The 22,001-nt window shown below is 39.9% G+C and overlaps 1 protein-coding gene across 3 annotated transcripts in view; it reads right to left on the bottom strand.

Annotated features, from left to right (window-relative positions):
• Positions 1–21,659, bottom strand: part of MPPED1 (metallophosphoesterase domain containing 1) — a 65,841-nt gene extending 44,182 nt beyond the window's left edge. For 2 of the 3 annotated variants that reach the window (XR_012776442.1, XM_075507122.1), the window contains exons 1-3: positions 21,583–21,659; positions 6,639–6,904; positions 1,266–1,447 (exon numbers count right to left, since the gene is read on the bottom strand). Coding sequence is in view for 2 of the 3 variants with exons in the window: in XM_075507122.1 (XP_075363237.1) it covers positions 1,266–1,447; positions 6,639–6,790 (334 nt within the window). In the remaining variant the exon portion in view is untranslated. The remainder of the gene's footprint in view (positions 1–1,265; positions 1,448–6,638; positions 6,905–21,582) is intronic. The other variant, XM_075507131.1, reaches the window with a different exon arrangement.
• Between the last annotated feature and the right edge of the window lie 342 nt (positions 21,660–22,001).

Here is a 22,001-nt window from a genome sequence, read left to right as displayed (position 1 = left end):
TAACCATATGGTTTGTATAATCTTCATATGCTATTTTCAGTACATTATTATAATACATGGTAGAGACCTACAAAATAGGATTAAAATTTGTTTTCTCTTTTGCAGCCAACCTGTTCCATTTGGGTACAGAGACAGAGGTGAGGGAACTGGAACAGAGTATGTTACTTCCACATGCTGTCCCTACCTTAAAACTCATAGAAAAATGCAATTGTTCCATGTGGGATGTATTATTAGGTCCCCAAGCTCAAATAAATATTTATCAGCTTTGCTGATAATTATTTGCTAGTAAATATTTGTTTAAATTGTGAAGTCCTGACTTTTTTTTACATTCCATTTCAGCCTATACGCACCTGCCTGCTTTGTGCCTTCCCAGTGTGGAATGCTGTAATATGTAGCAAAAAAGACAGGAGAAATGCAAAAATATCAACTACAGGAAAGAAAATCAACCTAAAAACTGAAATCCATTACCCTTAAACTGTGTCCTTTCTTTCTCCAACTCCTTCATTTCCTCTCACCCTTTTTTTGATAATGAAGTATCAGGATCCAGAACCCATTTTTATTCTAAATTAAGGTATCCACACTGCTGCAGGAACAATACCGATCAGGGTTTTTGTCTGGATACAGTGTATGCTTTCCAATTTTCACTGTCATTTTTTTTAGCATATACAAAACATTGCAGAAGCACATGTAAATCACCACTCTCTTGCCCAGTGGAACAGAATTTCAGTTACCAATGCCAACAGTTGCCTACAGAAGGCATCTACATCTGGTCTGCTACATCCAAGACAGCAACCACAGGCACACGTTTTGCTTTGTTTGGAATTCATCACTGTGGTGCAGCTGAGCCTCAGATAAAAAAAACTATGAGCCTCCGGGGTTAAACAGACAAATGTTTTCAGTCACAACAACTTTTTTTGCGGGGAAGCAAAGCCATAACAATGTATGTAAGAGGTTTTATGTAAATCATTAAAGGCCTACTGACTTAAATTGTTACTAACACCAAGAAGTTGCTTAATGTACACTTGAGAGTGTGAAGGCAGAACAGATGAATAGTCTCACAAATCTTATTTGCTCAGTTGGAAAAATGCAAAAATATTTGTTAAAAAAAAAAAAAATCTGATTCCTGCTCATTGCCATTCAAATTTAAAAGCCAAATTAATATTCATCATTTCTGAGTACATGATGGTTTTTACTGGGAGGCAGAAGGGGCAGATACAATCAGTAAACAAATTTACTTTCAAATCCACACAGAATTCAATACCTACCTAGCCACTCGTTGAATTTTTTTACTTCACTAGGAAGTCCCAGCTCAGTGAAATCACCAGCATGTATTAACACATCTCCATATGGCATTTGGATGGGATCAGTTCTTGAGTGAGTATCAGAAATACAGACAAATCGTGTATATCCTGGAGGTTTGGGAGCATCATGGGGCACCGGATCAACCCTGCAGGAAACGCATCATAACAAGGTTATAAAGTACTTATGTACTTCTTAGTGTCTACTTTGCAATTCTAATACTATTTTTTACCTTTACAAAAGATTACACAGACTTCTAGATCTGCCTGATGGAAGGGATTTATTAAAACAAACCTAACACTAATGGGAGGTGTAAAAATTCTTGATGTTCACATCACAACATTTTCAGTATTTGTTGGGTAGATGGATTAATTTAAAGAGATTAAGGAAAAGAGATTGAACTATGGCAGTAACTCTGAAACAAATACTTACAAATAAATCAAAGGCATTGCCAGTTTCAAAGGAACAGTACTATCCCATTTAATTGTTTAAATATGATTACACAGTACGCAGGGAAAAGATTTATTTTAGATACATAAAAACATTTAAAAGCATTTTTTCTAATCATAACTTTTTTCTGCGAGTTATATAAGTCCAGCAAATTTAATTAACACATTTTGGAGATACGTTTCAGTGTGTTAATGCAATGCAAGATAAGAACTCTCCTGACAACTGCTGTAAATGTACGTTCAAGCCTGACTATTGTCAGGACAAATGTGGCAACTTTCTGGGCTTAATTATACTAAATGAAATCAGATGCTGTGAGGGGTGAGGCTGCATTGTTCAGAGCCCAATCTCGATATTCAAAACTGAGGAAACGAAAAGATCTGACCCAGTTTGATGAGACTTGCTTATGATTTAGAAGGGGAAAGCAGAGAACACCTCTCTGCTATATGAGGAATACTAATTTTCAACTCAATCTTTTTACCCTCAATCCATATTTTGTTAGAATATATAGAAGCAAATGTATCTATATGCAGCTATACCATATCTACTATTCCAGTTGGGGAATTCTGGTGGAATAAAATCAAAAAGCTAGAGATGCAGGAGTTATATTTATGTCACTAGAAACCAGAGAGATATACAGAATTGTTACGAATTATTTTACTTTTACAACATTTATTTTGAAAGGACAAATAAAATTAGTTTTGTTCACTGTTGCAGTATGTAATACATATTCCTATCCCTTGCGGGTTGTGCTTCAATTCAGGAGCTTACTTTTATATAAATAAACTCAGGAAAAAAGTTAGAGATCTTTGCTATTAATAATACTACCCCTGTTTACTGGGTAAATTTTCAGAAGTCGTTCTACTGCTTGAAAGACATATGATAATAATCTTTAATCATGCAATCTTTTCTCTAAGTCAAAGAAGAATTCTACGAAATTTATAGGCGGGTAAACTGAGGTGTTTTTGACAACTTCACAAGACTAGTGAGAGAGTCAGGAATAAATCTAAAACATTTAAATCTTGTTAAATATAGAAAAAGTTCTTAGCATTTTCTACACTGTATCTACAAAACTAGAGTATGAACAAATTAGTTTGTACCTGACTTTCCTATACTTTTTTAGGAAGAAGAAACGTTGGGTTTTTTACAGCAGTACTGGAAAAACAGCCTTTTAGTACAAGTACCCTGTAGTCATCTTTCTGAAGTTCCAGTTTTTGAACAGTAAGTAACCAAATGTGAGGTAAGGAGTAAAACCAGCTCTGATCAAATCATACCTAATGAATACCCAGCAGTATGTACATGCTAGCGGGATATGTAAGCAAGCACATACTGGAAACTGTAAAACTTGGCTGACAAAGAGTGGAACATTTGGACCCTGAGAGAGACCAGCTGCAAACCCTGCGTGTAGGGCTGAGGGAGTGTGTATGTTGTGAGAGGACCACAGGCACATGTAGAAGGGCAGATGAAAACAAGAGAGATGCAGGGGGAGTTAGGCATAGGAGGTCACAACCTCCAACAGTGCAGCTGCATGGCTGCCATCCCATGTTAAAAATGCCTCTGTTTTGGAGGGAAGAGAGCTACCACAGAGCAAGCTTCATGGGTGGTGAGTGGAGGTAGCACGGGGCCAAAGGAATATGGATGGTGAATGGTGGGGTTTAGACTAGTGAGTGAGGCTTGTCATAAGGTGCGAGCTGTGTGAAGGGTAATGCATTCAGTTCATGGAGTTCCTCCTCAAAATGAACTGGGATGGCTGGATAAAAATGTGGCAGAGCTGACCCTGGCTATCGTTGCAGCCACTTAAGCTAAAAAGATTAAACATCAGTCAGTAAACAAATTTCTGATTATTGCTCTCCCTGCCCAGCACTTCTCAAAGTGAGTTACAGGCCGTATTAGAAAGCCAGGTTTAAATTACGCATACTACCCTGGCACAACATAAGGATATGGACTGGTCTAAAACACCACTTTTTGACTTTTCATGGTAGAGTAGCCTTTAAAGCAGGTGCTTCTTCTCCTTCAGAGATCTTTTAAAGCTCAGCACAGCAGTAAGCTGGGTGTTTGGGAGTAGCATGCATTTCACATGTTGCTCCTCTGAAGCTGAATGGGAAAAACAACAGACTTACCATGGCAACCCATGCAGCACGTAATACATACGCTTTTTCTTACAGTTTGGATGGGGATGGGGAAGATGTGGACAGCATTTTCCTGGTTGCTGAGGTATGTATAACTTTTAAATCCTGTGCAACGGGCCAGAGAATTTTCATGGGAAAAAGGCATCAATACAGAAAAACAAATAAATGAGATGCAGATTTTCACTGAAGTGATATGCACACACTGGCGCTGGATATAGGTAAAAACATATGTCAGGTTTCACAAACACATTTAAGTTGTATTACTGGAAATAATTTCTGAAGGCTCAATCCCCATATTCTTGTGTAACGCATTCCCACAGCAGCTGTCACACCAACACCCAATGCACTGCTTACAGCGTGAGCAGAGGAATAAAGATCTGCTGATTATTTTTGTGCAAATGCTTTTGTTTTTCTTTAAACCAGTATGAAAACTTGCAGAGAAATTGAAAAGCAAAGTTAAAAAATCTCAGAGCAAAACCCTGCCAGAGGTTAGTTTATACACTAGATTTCAGTGGTTTCACAAAGGAGCAAGACAGGAACTTCCCAGAAACTACTGATGGACTTGAAAACACTGTCAGAATTTACCACCCTTCTTGTCAGTAGCAACCCAGTCATCTCACAGGCATAGGGATGCTAGACTAAGATGGGGCTAGGAAAGGGCTGTCAGCATGTCATAGGTGCTAAGAAGTGAAACAAGAAATATAAAACTGCACGGAGGGCCAAGGAAGAGCTGCAAGATTGAATTCAGGAAAGGAGCACAAAAAACCCCCTGTGGTTAAGTAGTTTACTACAAGTTCAAATGTCAACAGGTCTATGTGAAATCTGTTTATGATTGCCTGCAATGTCACTAATCTAGGTATTTTGAACTACACACGAAGACAAGGCAAAGCCCTCACCTCCCTGAAGTTAACGATAAAACTTGCATGGACTAAAGCAGGGCTAAGATTTCACCCATAACAATCACATGAATAAAAGGTGCTTTTGTTACACTTTTTATGTCTACTTTTCCCTTCTTTGTTACTATTCTATTCATTGGTAGGAGGTAAAAGCAATCCTGCTGGTATTCAGAAACATTATTTACAATTTCTGTACCAAGAGAAAGACTAGGTCAGACTGTGGTAAATGTTTCAATTGATTTAGCCTGTTTTTCTATTTGCACAACCTTCTTCAATAGTATTAATCATTCATGACAGACTGCTAAACTCTTCTGAGGAACCATTTTCTAAGGACAGCTTATTTCCAACTACTTGCTTAGGTGCTGAACTTCTATCATGCAGTTGATTGTCTGAGCCCTCCAGTAATATGATTTGTGACTGGTTAGAAGTTTAAACTGCATATTGTTGAGTACCAAGTGGATACTAATAAAAAACTTATTTTCAGCCCAGTAAAAAGCATTCAGCTTTTAAGACCAGTGAACAAATTCATGAGTGCCCAGGAACTGTCTGAATATTCGCAAAGAATGGCTAAGCCTCGACAAATAAAGCAACCTGCATTCAGCATTTTTATTTGTAAAAGTATTTCTGAACCCACATTTGTTTGTTTGTTTGTACTTTTGCTACCATTTGCCAGCTCTATAAACAAAACATGTTTCCCAGTGCTAACACTCAACTCATTTTACTGTTTGCATTTCAATAGGACCTAAAAACCCCCAACATAGACCACAAGCTAATGCACTGCCCCCAAAAACTGAGTGTTTGCTCACCACCCTGGTATATCTGTTAGTCTTCAGATTTTTTTAATATAATATCTAATTTATGCCAAAGAATGTACATAAGTATTCACTAAATATACACATAGCATTCAACCAGTCATAATTGCTGAGTTTTTTAACTGCAGAAATCATGGCCTATGTTTGCAAATTACCAAATCGCATTAAACACCAAAAATGTGAATGAGGTGATTATTTATTCAGTCTTCCTAAAGGAATTAAAGTTTCCTCTAAAAAAATGAAAACTAGCCTTCTGATCTAAAGATAAGGCTGCTTCTCTCTTTAATAAACACAATAAAATGGTGCAGACATTTTTATTCCCTATAAAAATATTTTACAGTAGAATTTTATACTTAATTTATTTGTAATAGCTTTACTGTTTTGCTCTTCCTTCTGGCTTTAAACTTTATGGCAGGTTTCATTTTGTAATTATAATTCTCCACTTTACATTACAAGTAAATCATTTAGAGCAGTTAATTTTACTGATGTTGTCATTATATAAGAAGTCAGAAACAAACACATTATTTTAATTACTCTTTAAGCACTTGGCATCTTCACCACATCAGTATGAAAGTAAGTTGTCGGATGGATGCCCACACTATTTTATTTATTGATGTGATTTTTCCCTTGTATGTAGCTGTAATATAACTAACCAAACAGTATGTGTTGTACAGATACAGGCTTGGTATTTTCAACAACTATTTACATCAATAAGCAAGTGCACGATGCAAACAAACATTATTAAGATTGCAGAAAGTATCACCCTTGTAGCATGTCTTATTTTATTACCACCGCTTGTTGTTTATTTCTCTTTTTAATATGTAAGTATTATGTATTAAAGTTATGCTAGTGGAGTGATCTTTCTCCCATCCTTTAACAAAGTACTTATACTTTCCAAACGGACTGATTTTGTATCATTATAGTAATTATTATTAGAAATGCAGGAAAACAGTGTTCTTTGAATTATTTTTGACTGGTCCATCAAATACCACATCGACAAGGCAATAACAATTCAGAAGGCTGTGCTAGAGCAATAACAAAACTATAATACTTACATTTGCACATGTGGGGGCTGAAAACGTCCCTGGTTAATGTTGTAGAACGTGAAAGCCTGTGTGGGGTTGGAGCTGTACTCATCCACTTCAATTATGAGTCTACTGTGCTGATGCCTTCTAGCTGCCATAATGTGCGACTGGGCGAAAGCCATGCTTGCACTGTGTAGTTCAGCTTTTTCAGGCGATCATATCTGCTATCTTCCTACATCGACGGAAGAAGACCATGTCATCTCCTTACCTAATCAGCACACTCCCCTTTGAAAAACCTAAAAGCAGATTGAAGAGATGGAGCATAACTGTTTGACAGTTAATCTGTTTGGAATTTGATATGAGATGAAGATGAAGGGGGGATATGGAGCGATGAAGACACACAGCTCAAAGAACTCATCACAAACCTTTCCAACCCAGCAATTTGATGAACGTACTTTAGTTGGAGGTGGGTAGCAGGGAGTGGAAGTAAACTTGCTAAAGAACACAGGGGCAACTTGCTCAAATATTTCAGACATTTAATAAAAATCTAAAAGACAAGGCAGTCATTCTTCAGAATGGTGCGTCAAATAATAATGTTTCTTCAACACAAACTTTTACTCTCCTTTCTTTTTTTATTGCATTACTGAATGTTTATTCCCCATCCTCCTTCACAAAAAAATCACCAAACCTGAAACTGAATACATGGCTGTGCACAACTAAAATGCGAGTTAATTAAACAAGCATCAGTTTAACCAATTCTTCAGAAAGTCCGTGCCACTTATTACGGGGAAGCATTGCAAGTGGTTGTTCTTTACATCCTAAGGAACAGAGCAAACGGCCTTCTGGGCACATGCTCCTGGTTTATAGCATCACTGAAGGAACTCCTGACACAGATGCGAAGGGCTCCCCCCTTCCAACACATTCTCTTCTCAGTCAGCACTAGCCCAACATTCTGGATTCACTGGAAAAGAAAGTGATTCAAAGGCTAACACACAGTTAAATGTTATTAAACATTAAAAAAAGTAAAATCCATACAGGTTTTATGTTTGGGAATAAATTTTTCCCTGAACATTATGCAAGTCTAGAACAGCAGCACTGAAAATGGGTAGACGAACAGCAAAGTGAAACCAACTGGAATGAAACAGCAGAAAGTAATTTAAATGTGAATTCTACTTTATTTCCCAGTTTTAATAAAAAATGGATTATATGGTATAAAAGTGGGTATTTTTACAGTATAATTTTGTATCCTTTTTAAAAGTTGTCTGTCTTAAATATTTACTTTCATGCAAGCAAGGGCTCTTTTCTTCTAGGGAATATAAGTAATCTGCTTCAGAAGATGTATTTCATGAAAAGCCATGCTAGAATGCAGCAATTCACTTAATATGTGCAGTTTCTGGAAAGCAGGACTACAAGTATTTTATGTGACCTTGCTGATGTGCCTTACTTCCATTCTGAAGGGACCACTGCCAAGAGTGATGGATGAGGGAGGTCTTCATAGTCACTCAAATTTTTAAAGCTCTTTACAGGTACTTAGGTCCAATTCAGTTCTAGTGGCAGTCAAGCACCTAAGCATCTTTAAAAATCTGGGCTTCAGTCCTTTGCTTAACTACTACAGATGTTAAGTGCTCCAAGAAGTGGCTGGTGTATTTTTGTTTTGGGAAATCTTGTCCTTAGGAAACTGAAAGGAGAGATTCAGCTCAGTTTTGTTACTTGCTGAATAGCTGTAAAATGATAACAACTTGCTGTCACTAACAACCTGCAGGAAAACAGTGTGAGGATAAAAGAGCAGATTCCTTCATGTCCTCCCCTAGAATTGCGTGGTAAGGAAATGGCAGAATAACAACAAAGAAAATTTTGGATTTTAAACACTCTCAGATGCCTTCTTCGGGCTACGGAACAAGCAGCGGCACAAAGGAATGTGCCAGAGCAGGGGGAGGGAAGGGAGGCATGATCCTTGTAAGAATAATGAAGTACAAATTGCTGCATTTAGGAAATAAGAAATTATGATGGCAGATGTGAAGAACCCTCCCTGAGGAGCTTCCTGTATTAAATGATGCATTTGTAAAGAAGTTTGAATAGGCAAGGTCAGAGATTTTATAGGGGGCAAACTGTTCTAAGTGAACCTACTTCTGTTTGAAAGAAACTATTAGAACTGGTGACCTCTAGAAATATTCTCCAGTAAGATTAATAATTTATGATTCCACAGCTCTACATAAGGATTTCAAACTACCTGAAAAACACAGCCTTTGTTTTATAATTCAGGGATTATGCCCACTTTACACACAACTGAACTTCAGTTACAAAGGAGTTAAGGCACCGCCTTAAGAACCTAGAATCTCCCTTTGGCCTTAGTAAGTTCTCAGGAGCTCACAGCAGCAGAGAAAACGGCCTCTGTCAGCCTCCTCTTTAGGTCCTGTCTTTTATGACTTCTCCCAAGTTATACACCAAATCTGCTGCAGAAACAGCAGATGTATGCAGGTACCCCAATATCCACTCAAACTCTGCTTCCTCTTTCTGGGTAAGTGGAAAATAGCACTTACCAACACAAACTAACTCAAAAGAACAAATTTGTTTGCGAACAGAAACAAACCACAGCCAGCACACCGCTGATACACCCTTTAGTGCTGAAGAGTTCTTTTAAGCAGGGAATCAATCCTTGCACATGGGAGAGCGTGTGAATCACACCATTAGGCCAGCTTGAGAGGATGCTAGCCACAGACATTCAGCAAGAAGTTCACCATATAAACATGTAGAAAATGGGAAGACAACGTATTTCACTTGAGGTAAGAAAAAAAAAAAGGAAAAAAAAAAAAGATATGCCACAGCACTGCTAAACCTTCTGCCAAATGACAGTCACCCAACATCAACCCTGGACACATAAAAAGCATCCAAGACTGGAGAAGAAAAGAAAGCGCCAGATCCTGCAATAAAAATAAAATAACTGCAATCATATGAATAGCCTGTGCTAAACAAAAATCAGATATGTAACACACATAATCAGTAAGCATAATTCAATAGCAAGCTTAATTCAAGCTCATTTCAGAAACATACACAGATGTCTTTGAACCTTACCTTTCAGTCTAGGGTTTTCTTCCTGCATAAGTGGTTGGCTGACTACTAACATTCTTGGTGTTCGACAGAACAAGCTGTCTCTTTCCAGCTTGACTGATAACCAGACTGACACCCATTACTCCCCTCTTTCTGTTTCCATTTCCAATCGTCCCCCAAATCGTAACTTTTTCTTTCTTTTAATATGCTGAAATTTCTTCCTTTCCCAAACCAGAGTATAAAATGAAGCAAGGAAATAATTATCTGCTTCTATAGCATGCAAGTTTTAAAATTATATGCCCAGCATTACCAACACAGAGCATTAAGACTCAAATCCCCACAGCAACAACATGCTAACCATCCTCTTCCCCCAGACTTACGGAGCTGCGGGATGTCTGCCAGGGAAAAACAGAGAAATGTAAAAAGGACTGCAAGAACATGAATACTAAAATAAATATCACAAACCTGGCTGTTAGAATCACAGACTGAGAAAAAGCTATTAAATCAGCTAAGCCATCTTCTAACTGATGGCAGGAATGTTCTCCATACATTATTTTTCTGCTGCTTTCTCCAGCATGTGTTCAAATGTTCACAGAGCTCTGACCCAAAGCCCACTGTGTACAATGGACACTGCTCCACCATCTTCAGAAGGCTTCATCAGGCCACAAACTATGTGGATTGCAACATCTCTCGTAAGGAATTACTGGACTAGGCAGGTGCTTGAACCCAGACATATATTTAAGTCCTTTGATGAGGTCCTCAAATAAATCTTTGTACTAAGATTTTCTTACTTTTTCAGCCTGAAATTTCTGGTATTTTCATCTCACAGCCTTCTTGTATAGCTGGCATAATTATTTCCCTGTTTTACATGAATTTTCCAGCCTATTTACGCATCCCATTTCTCTTTTTTCCATTTCAAGCCAACATTTTATTTTAATCTCACTTCTTCACTCACAGATTCTGCTTTATTCTACGTTCATCCTTCTCGTGTCCACTGTCTCTTGCTATATCTCATTCCATCATCCACGCTGTTCCCTCCATCATCTACCCTTTGTCTCGAGCCTAAAAACAACACTGAGACTACTTGAAAATTATTCCAGCAACACAAAATAGGAATCTAGACTTGAAAACAACATGGCTCAAGCAGATGTCACTGAAATAATAATTAGAAACCAAGATAAAATACTGGTGATGATTACGTAATAAAAAATAAGTTATAAATTAAGAGAGAAAGCTGTGAAGGAGTTATCTGTTGAGCAATGAGCTTCTCTAGGTTACAAAAAATCTGGAGGTCAAGAAGCACAACATGACTATAGTGTACCCCAGGAAGAGTTCAAGAGAGGCAGTTGCCAGATTTTGCACTAATAACAGTGAAATAACATAAAGAAAGAAGAGGATGCTGGGACTCTCAGCAGTACCAAGATCAGTGGCAAAGAGGTAGCTACAGAAAACATGTTAGTTTTGTTCAGAGTCTGACAAGCTGGGATACGGGGAGGCAATGAAGAAATGAAATGTGGTATCAAAAAAAAAAAGGCGTTTTCATTCAGCTATAAAACATCAAAGCCATATTTTTTCAGGGAAAGCCAGTAAGACAACAGCAGTAAAATACCTTAAAGAAGCACATGAGAGTTTGTCATAGACCCCATAGTGACACACTTGCTTCTTGTGGACATTTTGGATACTGTTAACCAGAAACCCTTCCAAGAGCTTCATAAAGGGTTCAGGTCTTCTCCTATACTGCACTACAGTGCTCTTCATAAACTGTTAGGTCATCCTTTACACAGGGAAGTAGACCCTTTATTTAAACCCCAAAAAAAGCGCTACAGAATATTCTGCAGCAATGGTCCCAATTGTCATAGTAACATACCTATAACCACTAGTGATTGGCTTCGTTATCACAAATTACTGGTTTTGGTTTAACCCCCCCCCCAAAAAGCTCGTTATAGACTGACCAGCAGTAAGTGAACATACTGGAATCAATAAAGCAATCACTTACAATGAGAAACAGGCTGAAAATGCTAAAGGTTTTTTGCTGTGTAAAATACCCATTTCAGATACTCCAGATAGAAGCCAATCAATGGAATTAGTCTGCTATCTTCAGTTCTGCCATCAGGAAATGAATACTGAAATGATCCTAAAAAGGCATTATTCTGTGAGAAAGGATGAGCCAGTCAAATCACTCTGCAGATTAAAGCTTTTCCAAAGGGATACACTCTCCTCTTCCGAAGGGATACACTCTCCTCTTCCTCCTCCTCATTTTCTGAAACAGAATGCAAGTCCTGGCAAACCAAAACCACCAAGTCTACCCTTAGCAGACTGGTTTGGACTCACTTGACAAATGACAAGGACAAGTGAGGACAAGTGAAGGCAGCATAATCAAATGTCATCGAGACACTTGTAGATCTTAAGGTTGATCATGCACATTTCTACTGATGGAATCATTAGGCTTTCAAAACAAATACGATTTGTCATAGATAGAAACATTTCCCATTGCATTTAAAAAATAAACAAATAAAACTGCAATGTATTGAAGTGCAATATGCACTTATAAGCCCCCTTTTCCCAAAGCAAACACTTTATGTACCTGCAATTTGTGTCAATGAGAACTAAACAGCATTAAAAAACCAACAGACTCCTCAAGGATAACTGAATTACAATCTCATAACCTGTGGTGCCATTTAAGGTGTTTACCACTCTTACAAACCTCCCAGAGTTCTTCATGATGACTGCAGTGACCTAGAAATCCTGCCGGGAAACCTAACCCTACTTAGCTACAGAAGCAGTACAGCATTTGAGAGCATTAGTTTTTCTAAATGCCAGTTTAACGGTGGTGAAACGTGCCAGGGTGACAGCCTTCAAGCCTGCAGCCCTCCATCCCCAGCACAGAGAGAGGGGCTGCACCCGCGCCAGGCCTGGCACGCTTCCCTGGCCCGCCTGCGTGCCTCAGGCCTCCGCTGCAGAGACCACCACTGAAGGGCAGCTCTAACTTCATACCCACACAGGCTAAGAAATCCCCGGTTTTAAGCAGCAAATAAATGTACAAATGAGGGTAAGTTTTGTAATGCAGATTTATCTCCACAAAAAAAAAAAATGCAACGCGCTCACCAATCCATTCTGTGGGTACCATGAGATGGCAACGTACACTGCTCCATCTGCTCCTCAGGGCATAACATGTAGGTACATTGCTATGCAAGTTTGTAAAGTTGTCTTAAGGTCAAAAATTGGAATAAAACCTTTACAAATGCCTCTTTACCATGGCTCTTACCATGGATTTCACAATCCTCATCTGGTAACTAGAGCACATATGCTCCACTATGGTATTTTCAAAAACCTTTGCCTATGGTGTATCTTCATTGAAAGAGATCTTAAGCATCCCATTGTTCAGTCTCTGCTCTCTTCAGTGGCTTCTGCTGAAAGAAGTTACACCATCCTCATGATTTACTAAGGGGACTCTTTGGGTGGTTTTTTTAAAACATGTCTGAGATGCTTTTCTGTGCCAGCAAATCTAAATTTGCTACCTGTTAGAAGTCAAATAATACTCAGTTCTGCAACCTTATCTCTTCCCTGGAAGTCAGAGCTATTCCCACTCATGTAACCAAAACCAGGGGGCATAATTCTGAGTTACTTGTATGCCTCAAAATCCTACTGACTTCAATGAGAAGAAATGCAAGATCTATCCTCTTCTGTTTAGAATCTCCTATTTCACCTATCAATGAATACTTCAGTGCCTCATCATATATATCACGTATTTGTTAACTGCAGATCTACAGGGCACGGAGCAATCTGTTTTGTAATGTGAAAAAAATTCAGTGACTTAAATAAGATCTCTTATTTCTCTGTGATTGAAATTACCTTAACCTGTATTGGAAAAGAAAGAACAAAATCCCCCAAGATATTCCTCACCATGCTAAAACACACATCCTTGTTCTCCTTTGCTGATTATAATGACCTATCAAATACGATATGACAAAATTCTTCACTGAAATTAATTTTTTTTCTTCAAATTAGCTTTCTTACATTGCTCTCAAACACAAATATTATACGTTTCTCTCATTACTTTTTTTATAAAGGATACTAATGTACTTGCTAGCTTTAACTGTCATAAAAAGATTATATAGACAGAGCAAGTAGGAAATGAGATAAATTAGTTGTCTTTTGGAACAATGCCCTAACATCCACTTCTGTGGAGTTCCCCCCAAAAATATACTGTACCTACTATATGCCCAAGTTCTGACCTGGCATCAAGAAAAAGGGATAGATGAATGCATTCAGAAAACACAAAAATTGCACATTTACCTATGAAATCTAATTCTGTATTTATTTAAAGCAGTTACCACTTAGATACCTTCTTAGATAGTCTTATTTTGAATGATGATTGTAAGATTTTAAATTACTTTTTCTCATTTCCCTACCTAGGTTCCCAAAACTACAGTAGCTGAATATTCTGTTTATGAAGATTTAATTTTATTTTGGCTCATCAGCAGTATCATTTTCTGAATCAAATTCTCATCCATAAAAATAACTGTTAATTTATTCAATTTAAAAAAGAAACACAACCTAATAATATTGCTTTGTTTTCACCTTAAACTTCCACTTTACAATATATCCAATATATTTTACATTTAAACACTGCAATACTCTAAGATTTTCAAATAGACTGAACATTTGTCAAGGCTAAATGCATTATTGTAATCCTACATACGATCTTGCCTGAATGTATAAAACATTATCATATTTAGATAAAATATTTAAATGGATACATTTTTCTTAAGTAAAACCAAATATTTTCCCTGAAAAATATACTGGTTTGGCTCAATATTACCTGTATTTATCCTCAAATACCTGCAGAGGTAGCTAATCTATTTAAGTAATTACCTCTAGGGAAGGAAATTTTAAATAAATATCTAAAAGCCACAAAACTGGTTCCTCACTCTAAAAAATTTGCCTTCGTTTCTGGCAGTATTTCAAAATCTACATTACTGAAAATCATGAGTATACATTCATAAAAGACAAATTACAAGTCCCAAAATGATAATACTCATTCTAAGGGAAAATAGCTAAAAATACAGGTTATGTGGGGAAATGATCAAAAATGGACATTCCAACAGGAGTAAATTAGGGTTGCGGGGATTTGATTCTACATTTCGGTCTGGAATTTGGGCATGTCATCTCATTAAGCTCTTGAATCTCTTAAAATGTTATTTACTGAGGAGACGACTATGTAAGTACTGAAACATTATATATATATAAAGAAACAGTTTGGTTTAATTTTTAACTGAAGAATGTTCTTTTTCTTCACCCTTTTGTGACAAGTGGCCTCACACTCATTTCCTAGCCTTCATCTGTACAAGCCCTGCTGGGTCAAGTCCCACTTGCCTGCGACACATACTTTATTCAAATCGATTTCAACAGAAATTGTGTATAAATGCACAGAATTTGACCGATTTGATCATTCATGCATATCTGAGGGCAGAATACATCCCATCTGGTTTAGCGTGTTTGCTCCGATACCAAAATTACATCAGAGTATGTCAAAGCCTAATACTGAGCAGAGGATTATTTTAGTAGACAGTTCAAGCAGTTTTCATGTAAGCATTCAAAATCAGTGTTGGTCACCAGCAGTGTTAGTCTGTGGGTCAGCAAAGTACAGCAGAGATGCCGGGGTGGCTCAGGGCAGAGGTGAATGGCACACAGCACCCCTGGAACAGCCAGCAGCAGAGGCAGCAACTCCCCTGCTCTCAGTTTAGCAGAAGCCACAAGCTGCTGTTTCATACGCAGGCAAGTTAATACTAGTAAGACAGTTCACAGGGTCTTCCCTTTTTGTGCAGCAGCACCTCTCGGCTGTGGATGAATTTCTATTGCCAATATTCTCGTCCGATTTCAGAAAGAAATCTAACAGTAACAACTCTTGAAAGGTTGCTGATCTCTGCGTCAGTACACAAGAACAGAAAATAAAAGTGGCCAATCTATTCTTGCAGTTCAAGATGAATGAAATGCCAAAGTACCAGCACACAAATATATAAGGTAGAATGTAGAACGCAGCTTACACGTAGATACATTTATAGTGATACTACTTCTGAGATCAGTGTATCTTTTTCTATTAAGGCCTGGAGTTAAATTATAAAATTAATCAAGCAAATCCTTAACAGCTACATTTTTTTCCCTTAAGACACAAAACTTTGAAAATGAAGTATACTGTCCTATTCATTTTGTTGTTTCCACGTTTTACTCATTTAGCTGCATCCATCCCATTGAAATCCTTCATGTCATCTGATTAATGTTCAGGGAGGGAGCCACTGGGTTTTTTCTGTTTATTTTTCCAGGTATCCTCCCCAGGACTGATACAAGGAAAAATTACTCAACAGTTGTTTGGGCCACTCACTCTTCCTACCTGTAAAGTCATGTCCACAAAGAGCCCCCCTACACAGTCCACAGGAAATGGAGACAAAGGCAACTTAAACCCTTTCCTTCAAAGAAAAAGAGAGAGGAAAGATAGTATGGGGGAAGACCCAGACACACAGTCCTGTGTTTCAGGTCAAACACCTCTGGATATTCTTGAGACCTAAAATGGATCCTACTGATTAGCAAAGCATCCAGTCCTGCAGTGCCTTTCTCACACAGGGATGCTTCAAATCACTGCTCTCCGTGAAGCTGAAGAGGCTACTCATAAAAGAAGCAAGATTCAGAAGAGCCACACTGAGAGTGCACTCACGGTACTCCATGGCAGCTAGGCTAGCTCAGGTTGAAGCTATCACACTGCAAAACACGGTGCAGGCTGTGCCAGTGACAGGAATAGCTGGTCAGTGACCGGGCTGGCTGCCTCCAAACTGTGACTCCGAGCTGTATGCACTGTACATCAGCTGATTCGCTGGCTGCTTGAAAATAATCTGTTGAAAATTTTATTTGGACCGACTACAGATTTTCACGTGATGCACAAGATGCTAAAACAAAGCCAAACAGTTCAGGGGTGAAAAGTAGAGGGAAATAAAAATTAAAAAATACTTAGGAGGAAAGTATCGAAGAAGTGAAATGAACCCACTATACATTTTTGGGTTTTCTTTTCCCTTCTGTCTTACTTAATCAACCTGGTGAAACCAGAACATTTTTTTGGTGTTGCGAAATCTGAAGTTTCCACTGAAACGTGTTGAAGCTGACATTTTTTTTGTTTGGTTCTTGTTCAAGGTACTAGATTATTAACTACTGGTAGTAGCTGAGTTTTAATCCATCCCACCCCTGCTGCAATAGGCAAGGTATCTTGAACTTTACCAAAAACTACTCACACTAGGGACAAAATGTTGAGGGGCAAAACTGATATATACCTCAGAACAGCAGTACAGTGAAGATAAGCTCTGAGTAAGAAATTTTTTTGTTTACTACCAAGGGACCAGAAGAAAGTTGAAATAACCCTAATATTACTATTTATTATTATATGAGTGTCCACAGACCAAGTGAACTCCAACAGCAAACTATGCTAGGCACTGTACAACCATGCAGTAACAGAGTCTCTGCCCCAAACAGCTTATGGTGTCCAGAAGCTCAACAAAGGATAGGGGAGAAAAATAATACAGCAATGCTGAGAAATGATCAGTGCAATGGCAGAGCACTATGTTCCTTCCATTTTCCTTTATGGAGAAGGAAAAATTAAGTGGGATTAGCGTCACAAAAGACAAAAGCAGAGAGAAGATGGGATATGATAGAGTCAGTGAGAGGAGAAAAAAGGTGATAAGAAATAAAGTGGCATGCAGGATGTTTGAGCTATACAGCATGTTAAGCTAAGTGATGCGACTGCGAGAGCTGGCAAAGAGGGAGCTTGAGCAAAACAACCAATTAGGAAAAGGCAGAGAAAAAACAGTCAAAAATATCAGTAACCATCGGTCTCCTTCATATGCTGCTTCTACAGCTGCTCTGCTGGCTTCAGTCTTTGGTTGAATGGCAAGACCCTCACCTGCCATAAGGGAAGCTGGACTGGCTATATGGCAGAGGAACTGAATTTAAAAGGTCGAGAAGGCATGCCGCATAAAAAATAGCTTTCAAAAAAGTGATATAAGCTAAATATAGTAATCTTGGTTTTAGCAGAAATGTAGAAATTAAAAATATATAACAAGTAAGGGCAAATACTTGCAATTGAAATGTATTATACATATGTATTACACCTCTGAATCTGTGTGAAAAAGAAGACGAGTCCTTATTACACTAATATTAGTATGGCTCTCCATAGTCACACACAATACAGCATATTTAAATGACATTATGAACTCAATCTTACTCCCATGGTAAATAATGGCATTTTAAATAAGTGACTGAATGGAAAACGCTAAGCATTTTGTATTTAGGTTAGTGTAATGAATCCCAAATCATTTATGACTGCAAGTTACTACATATATGCCGTGACGGTTATTTGTTAATTCTAATACAATTTCCACTGTCGTATCAAATCACAGCAAAACTGTCACACTTGTTGACAGTTTCAACAATGAGGTCAAGCAGTGAGCATTCACAAAGAATGAACTGCTTTACCCTCCAGAGGTGGCCACAGCAGAAGCAGGTGAATAGCCCTTACCATGACAGCTCTGCTCCTTTTTGCAATAGATCTTATACTGGACTGTCATTCTGCAACCTTGCCCAAGCATTACATTCGCATGTTATTTTATCTGTAATAACATCAGCCTGAAAAGATGATTTTCTAATAGGAAGTCAAAGGATAACAGTCCAGTGACCTTAAAGGACCCTCTTAAATTACTAACCTTGCTTATATTTTGAAACACAACCTAGAACATCCAGAACTGAAACAGAAGCATGTATCTAAGTTAGAAATAACAAATAGAGACCACCTTACTCTCAGACACTCTCACACAGACCCAATTTACCTATGGACAATGATCACAGAATCCAAACTGGTGTACGATCCAGAACACCCAAATTAAAGTTTCCAGCACTACACTTAGTCTTACTCCAAGAGCTCAAACTGTACATTGTAATATTCTAATGTATCTCAATGTAACAGGAACATGTGAAAAGGCTTTTCCCTCAGATTACCTTACACGTCCTCTCTAAATTCTTCAAAATAAGGCTCAGCAAGAATCAAATGGACTGCATTGATTTATTTTTACTGTGTTTATTAATCATTTGAGATGAAAACTGTTTTCAGGGACAAAAATATTAAAATTATCAATTATAAATGCATTTTTTTACTTAATGTTTGATATTGTTTCCATATGTCTGAAAAAAGAAACTGCCTGGATAAGCGACTAAGCAGTTACCTGGTTTCAGGCGATTTGCGTCTCCTTCCTTGTAATTCAATGGCAGAACTCTAGCTGCCTTAAAAAACAGTAACCTTTTTATACACCTCTACATGTCCTGCTGTACAGAAGAGCCCACTCCTGTGTAACTCTTCAGGTGAGGAGGACTGCACCTGAGGCAGCAGATCTGACCATATTTGGTTCTTAAAAGGACATAATCCAGACTTTTTTCTAATTCCATACAATAAATTTGATTAAATAAATACAATCACAAACAACACCATATTCTATGAACCATTAACTCAAGAAGCAGAAACATCAATGTCAGAATTGGCTATGTATGCCAAATCAGAACTCCAGTCCGCTTTACATTCCTGCTGACAGTTCCTGTAATGAGCACACAGCATTAAATAAAAACCATGACCTGTTTAAACAAAGATCAGAGCACCAGCTTTATCTTTACATTCTCTCATGTTTCTTGTTTGGCATCACAAACTAATACCAAAACAAGTATCTTATTAATACCAGCTCAATATGTTTTTGTACAAGGGATGAAGGGTTTGCTCTCATCTACCAAGAAGATTTGTGTATCTTTAAAATGGGCATTTTTCTTCACACAAACATGTACAGGTATTCTCAGCGGCTACTCTGCTTTAAATTAGACCGAAGGAGAGCAGGGAGAGAAGAGATAGAGGGAATAATGTACAAGCAAGAAATTTTAAGAGTCTTCTGTCTCAGATAGCTTGAGACAATGAAATAAACCAGAAGAGCCAAGCTAAAACTGTTTAAACATACCATTAACGTTTCATGGGTAATAATTAATATCAATCAATTCATGTATGTATCATACATGGGATAGCCATTACATTTAATAATTTCCAAAAAATCCGTATGTAAAATAGAAATTAACCCCCCCTATTGGTGTAGTACACTACCAGAAAATTTACAGTGCCTGGCATCATGAACCTGTTTATTACAAATGGGTGCAACACAGATTACCATCATGTAATGACTCCTTAATTGGTCTTCTCAAAAGATACACTCTTTTTTTGGCCGTAAAATTTCAGACATGCACATTTAAAATGCAGTCTTGTATTTTAAATATCTACCGATATTATTTTGAAAAACTGAAGAGTTCACTTCATCAGGAGCCAATCACAAAGTTTAATATTCTTGCCTACTTATCAGTTTATCCAGAATATCCAAAGCTCCTTTATAGTAGTTTAAATTACCTACTAAATTTATTAAGCCTTAACTGAAGTTGAAATGGCTATCAATATCAGCATTATCAGCAGATCTCTTAATTATGATATTGTCAAGGTATAGATTGTGTAAGCAGAAATCTTCAACTATTGATCTTCCGCCAAAGAGAATGGAATGTTCAAAATCTGTCTAGTTTCTGCATGTTTCCCATCTTTATCCTCTGAGTTATCCACAGGCAAGTATATGCATTTATAAATGTATTCCACACTACCCATCTGAAGATGCAAAATATAAAATGCAGGTATTAAAAAAGCAGCGTATTAAAAGCAATGAAATCCCTACCTAAACGTCCCTAATATTTTTTTCTGCTCCACTGCTTTGAGCGTGCTGGATACCAAATAAGAGCGCAATAAATTACAGGAAAATCAGCATGAATCCTGAAAAAGTTATCCAACGGTTTCCTCCCGGAACAAAACTTCGGAGGTCACTAAATCCTCTCCTACGACAAAGGAAAGTTCTTCCACTTCCACCACCCCGTCCCCCGGCTACGCGAGAAGAAGCTATGGGGAAGGCGCACACGGATTTTCCTCGGGGGCTTCCCTCCCGGGAAGTCTCCGGTGGTGGCTGGTGACACCTGAACACGGGGGGACGACAGCGGCACGCCGGGGCGCCCCGCGAGCGGGCGGGCTGGCGGCGGTGCCGGGCGCCCGGGGGTCGCCGCCGCTGCCCGCCCGCGGCAGCCCAGCCTCTGCCGGAACTCTGCGAACAAAGTAACTTGCCGGCTGGCTCGCGGGCGGCAGCTGGACACGCGTGGGGCAGGGGGCTGCTCTCCCCCTTGGCGAGCAGGCACTCGCACGGCCGGAGAGGCAGGCGCGGGCAGGGCAGCGCTGCCCTTCCCCGAAAGCATGGTGACAGCCCTTACCTTCACACACCCCCGTCCTCACGCCCGGCGGCAGGCAAGCGCCGGCAGAGCAGCACTGAGGCAGAGCAAGAGGAGCTGCCAGGCTCTTGGCGGCTCTCCCTCCGCCTCTCTCCCGCTCCTCAGAGAAGCCCTTCCCCCCCCCCACCCCCCGACCGCCTCACTCTCTCTAGCTTTGGGGCATATATATATATATATATATTTTTTTTTTTTTTAAGGAGCAAAGAGAAGCCACGGGGAAGCTTGGTTGGGAGAAGCAGAGCCCTGACGCGCTTGGGGGTGGGTAGGTGGGGGGACGGCTGGGGGGGTTCCAGACCCTCGCACGGCAACACAGGCAGACCCATCCCCCCCGTCTCCTCAGTCCCCAGCCGGGGAAGGCAGCGCTGAGGCTTGAACCTCGCTGCCTTGAACCGATCCCGCACCAGGGAACGGGCCCTGCGCACAATCCCCCCGCCCCGAGCCGGCGGGGAGACCCCGCCCGGGGCGGCCGCACGCATCCCTCCCCCGCTCCCCATCCCTGCAGGGGCGGGGGAGGCCGGGGAGGGGGCTCCCCCAAAATACTTACCCTGCCCGCTGGGGCTGCTTTGAAGACGCAGGATTTTGTGCGAGCGATCGTCTCCTTCTCCGGGAGCCCAGCCTCCCCTCCCCCCCCGCCTCCCCTCCCCCGCCTCCCCCACCTCCTTTGGGGGGCCAAGAATCCCCCACTGCCGGCCCTCCCCTCCTCCCCGCCCGGCCGGGGAGCCCCGCCGGCCAGCCGTGCCCCGCGCCGCCGGAGCCGTGAGCTGCCGGGGCTGCGGCCGGGCCGCGGCCGGGGCGGCCCGGCCGGGTACGGGGCCCGCTGTGCTCCATGGCCCCCGGCTGGGGCCGGGACGCGCTGCCGGCCCGCGCTGCGGCGGAGGCGCGGGTTGGCGCCCTCCTGCCTCGGGTGGGGGTCAGCGGGGGGCGGCGCGGGGCCGCCTCCGGCGGGAGGAGGAGGCTGCGCCC

This window comes from Mycteria americana, chromosome 1 (assembly GCF_035582795.1).
Source record: "Mycteria americana isolate JAX WOST 10 ecotype Jacksonville Zoo and Gardens chromosome 1, USCA_MyAme_1.0, whole genome shotgun sequence".
Classification (NCBI taxonomy): Eukaryota; Metazoa; Chordata; class Aves; order Ciconiiformes; family Ciconiidae; genus Mycteria; species Mycteria americana.
Note: the sequence above shows the minus strand (reverse complement) of the source record. Positions and strands in the feature narration are given on the sequence as shown.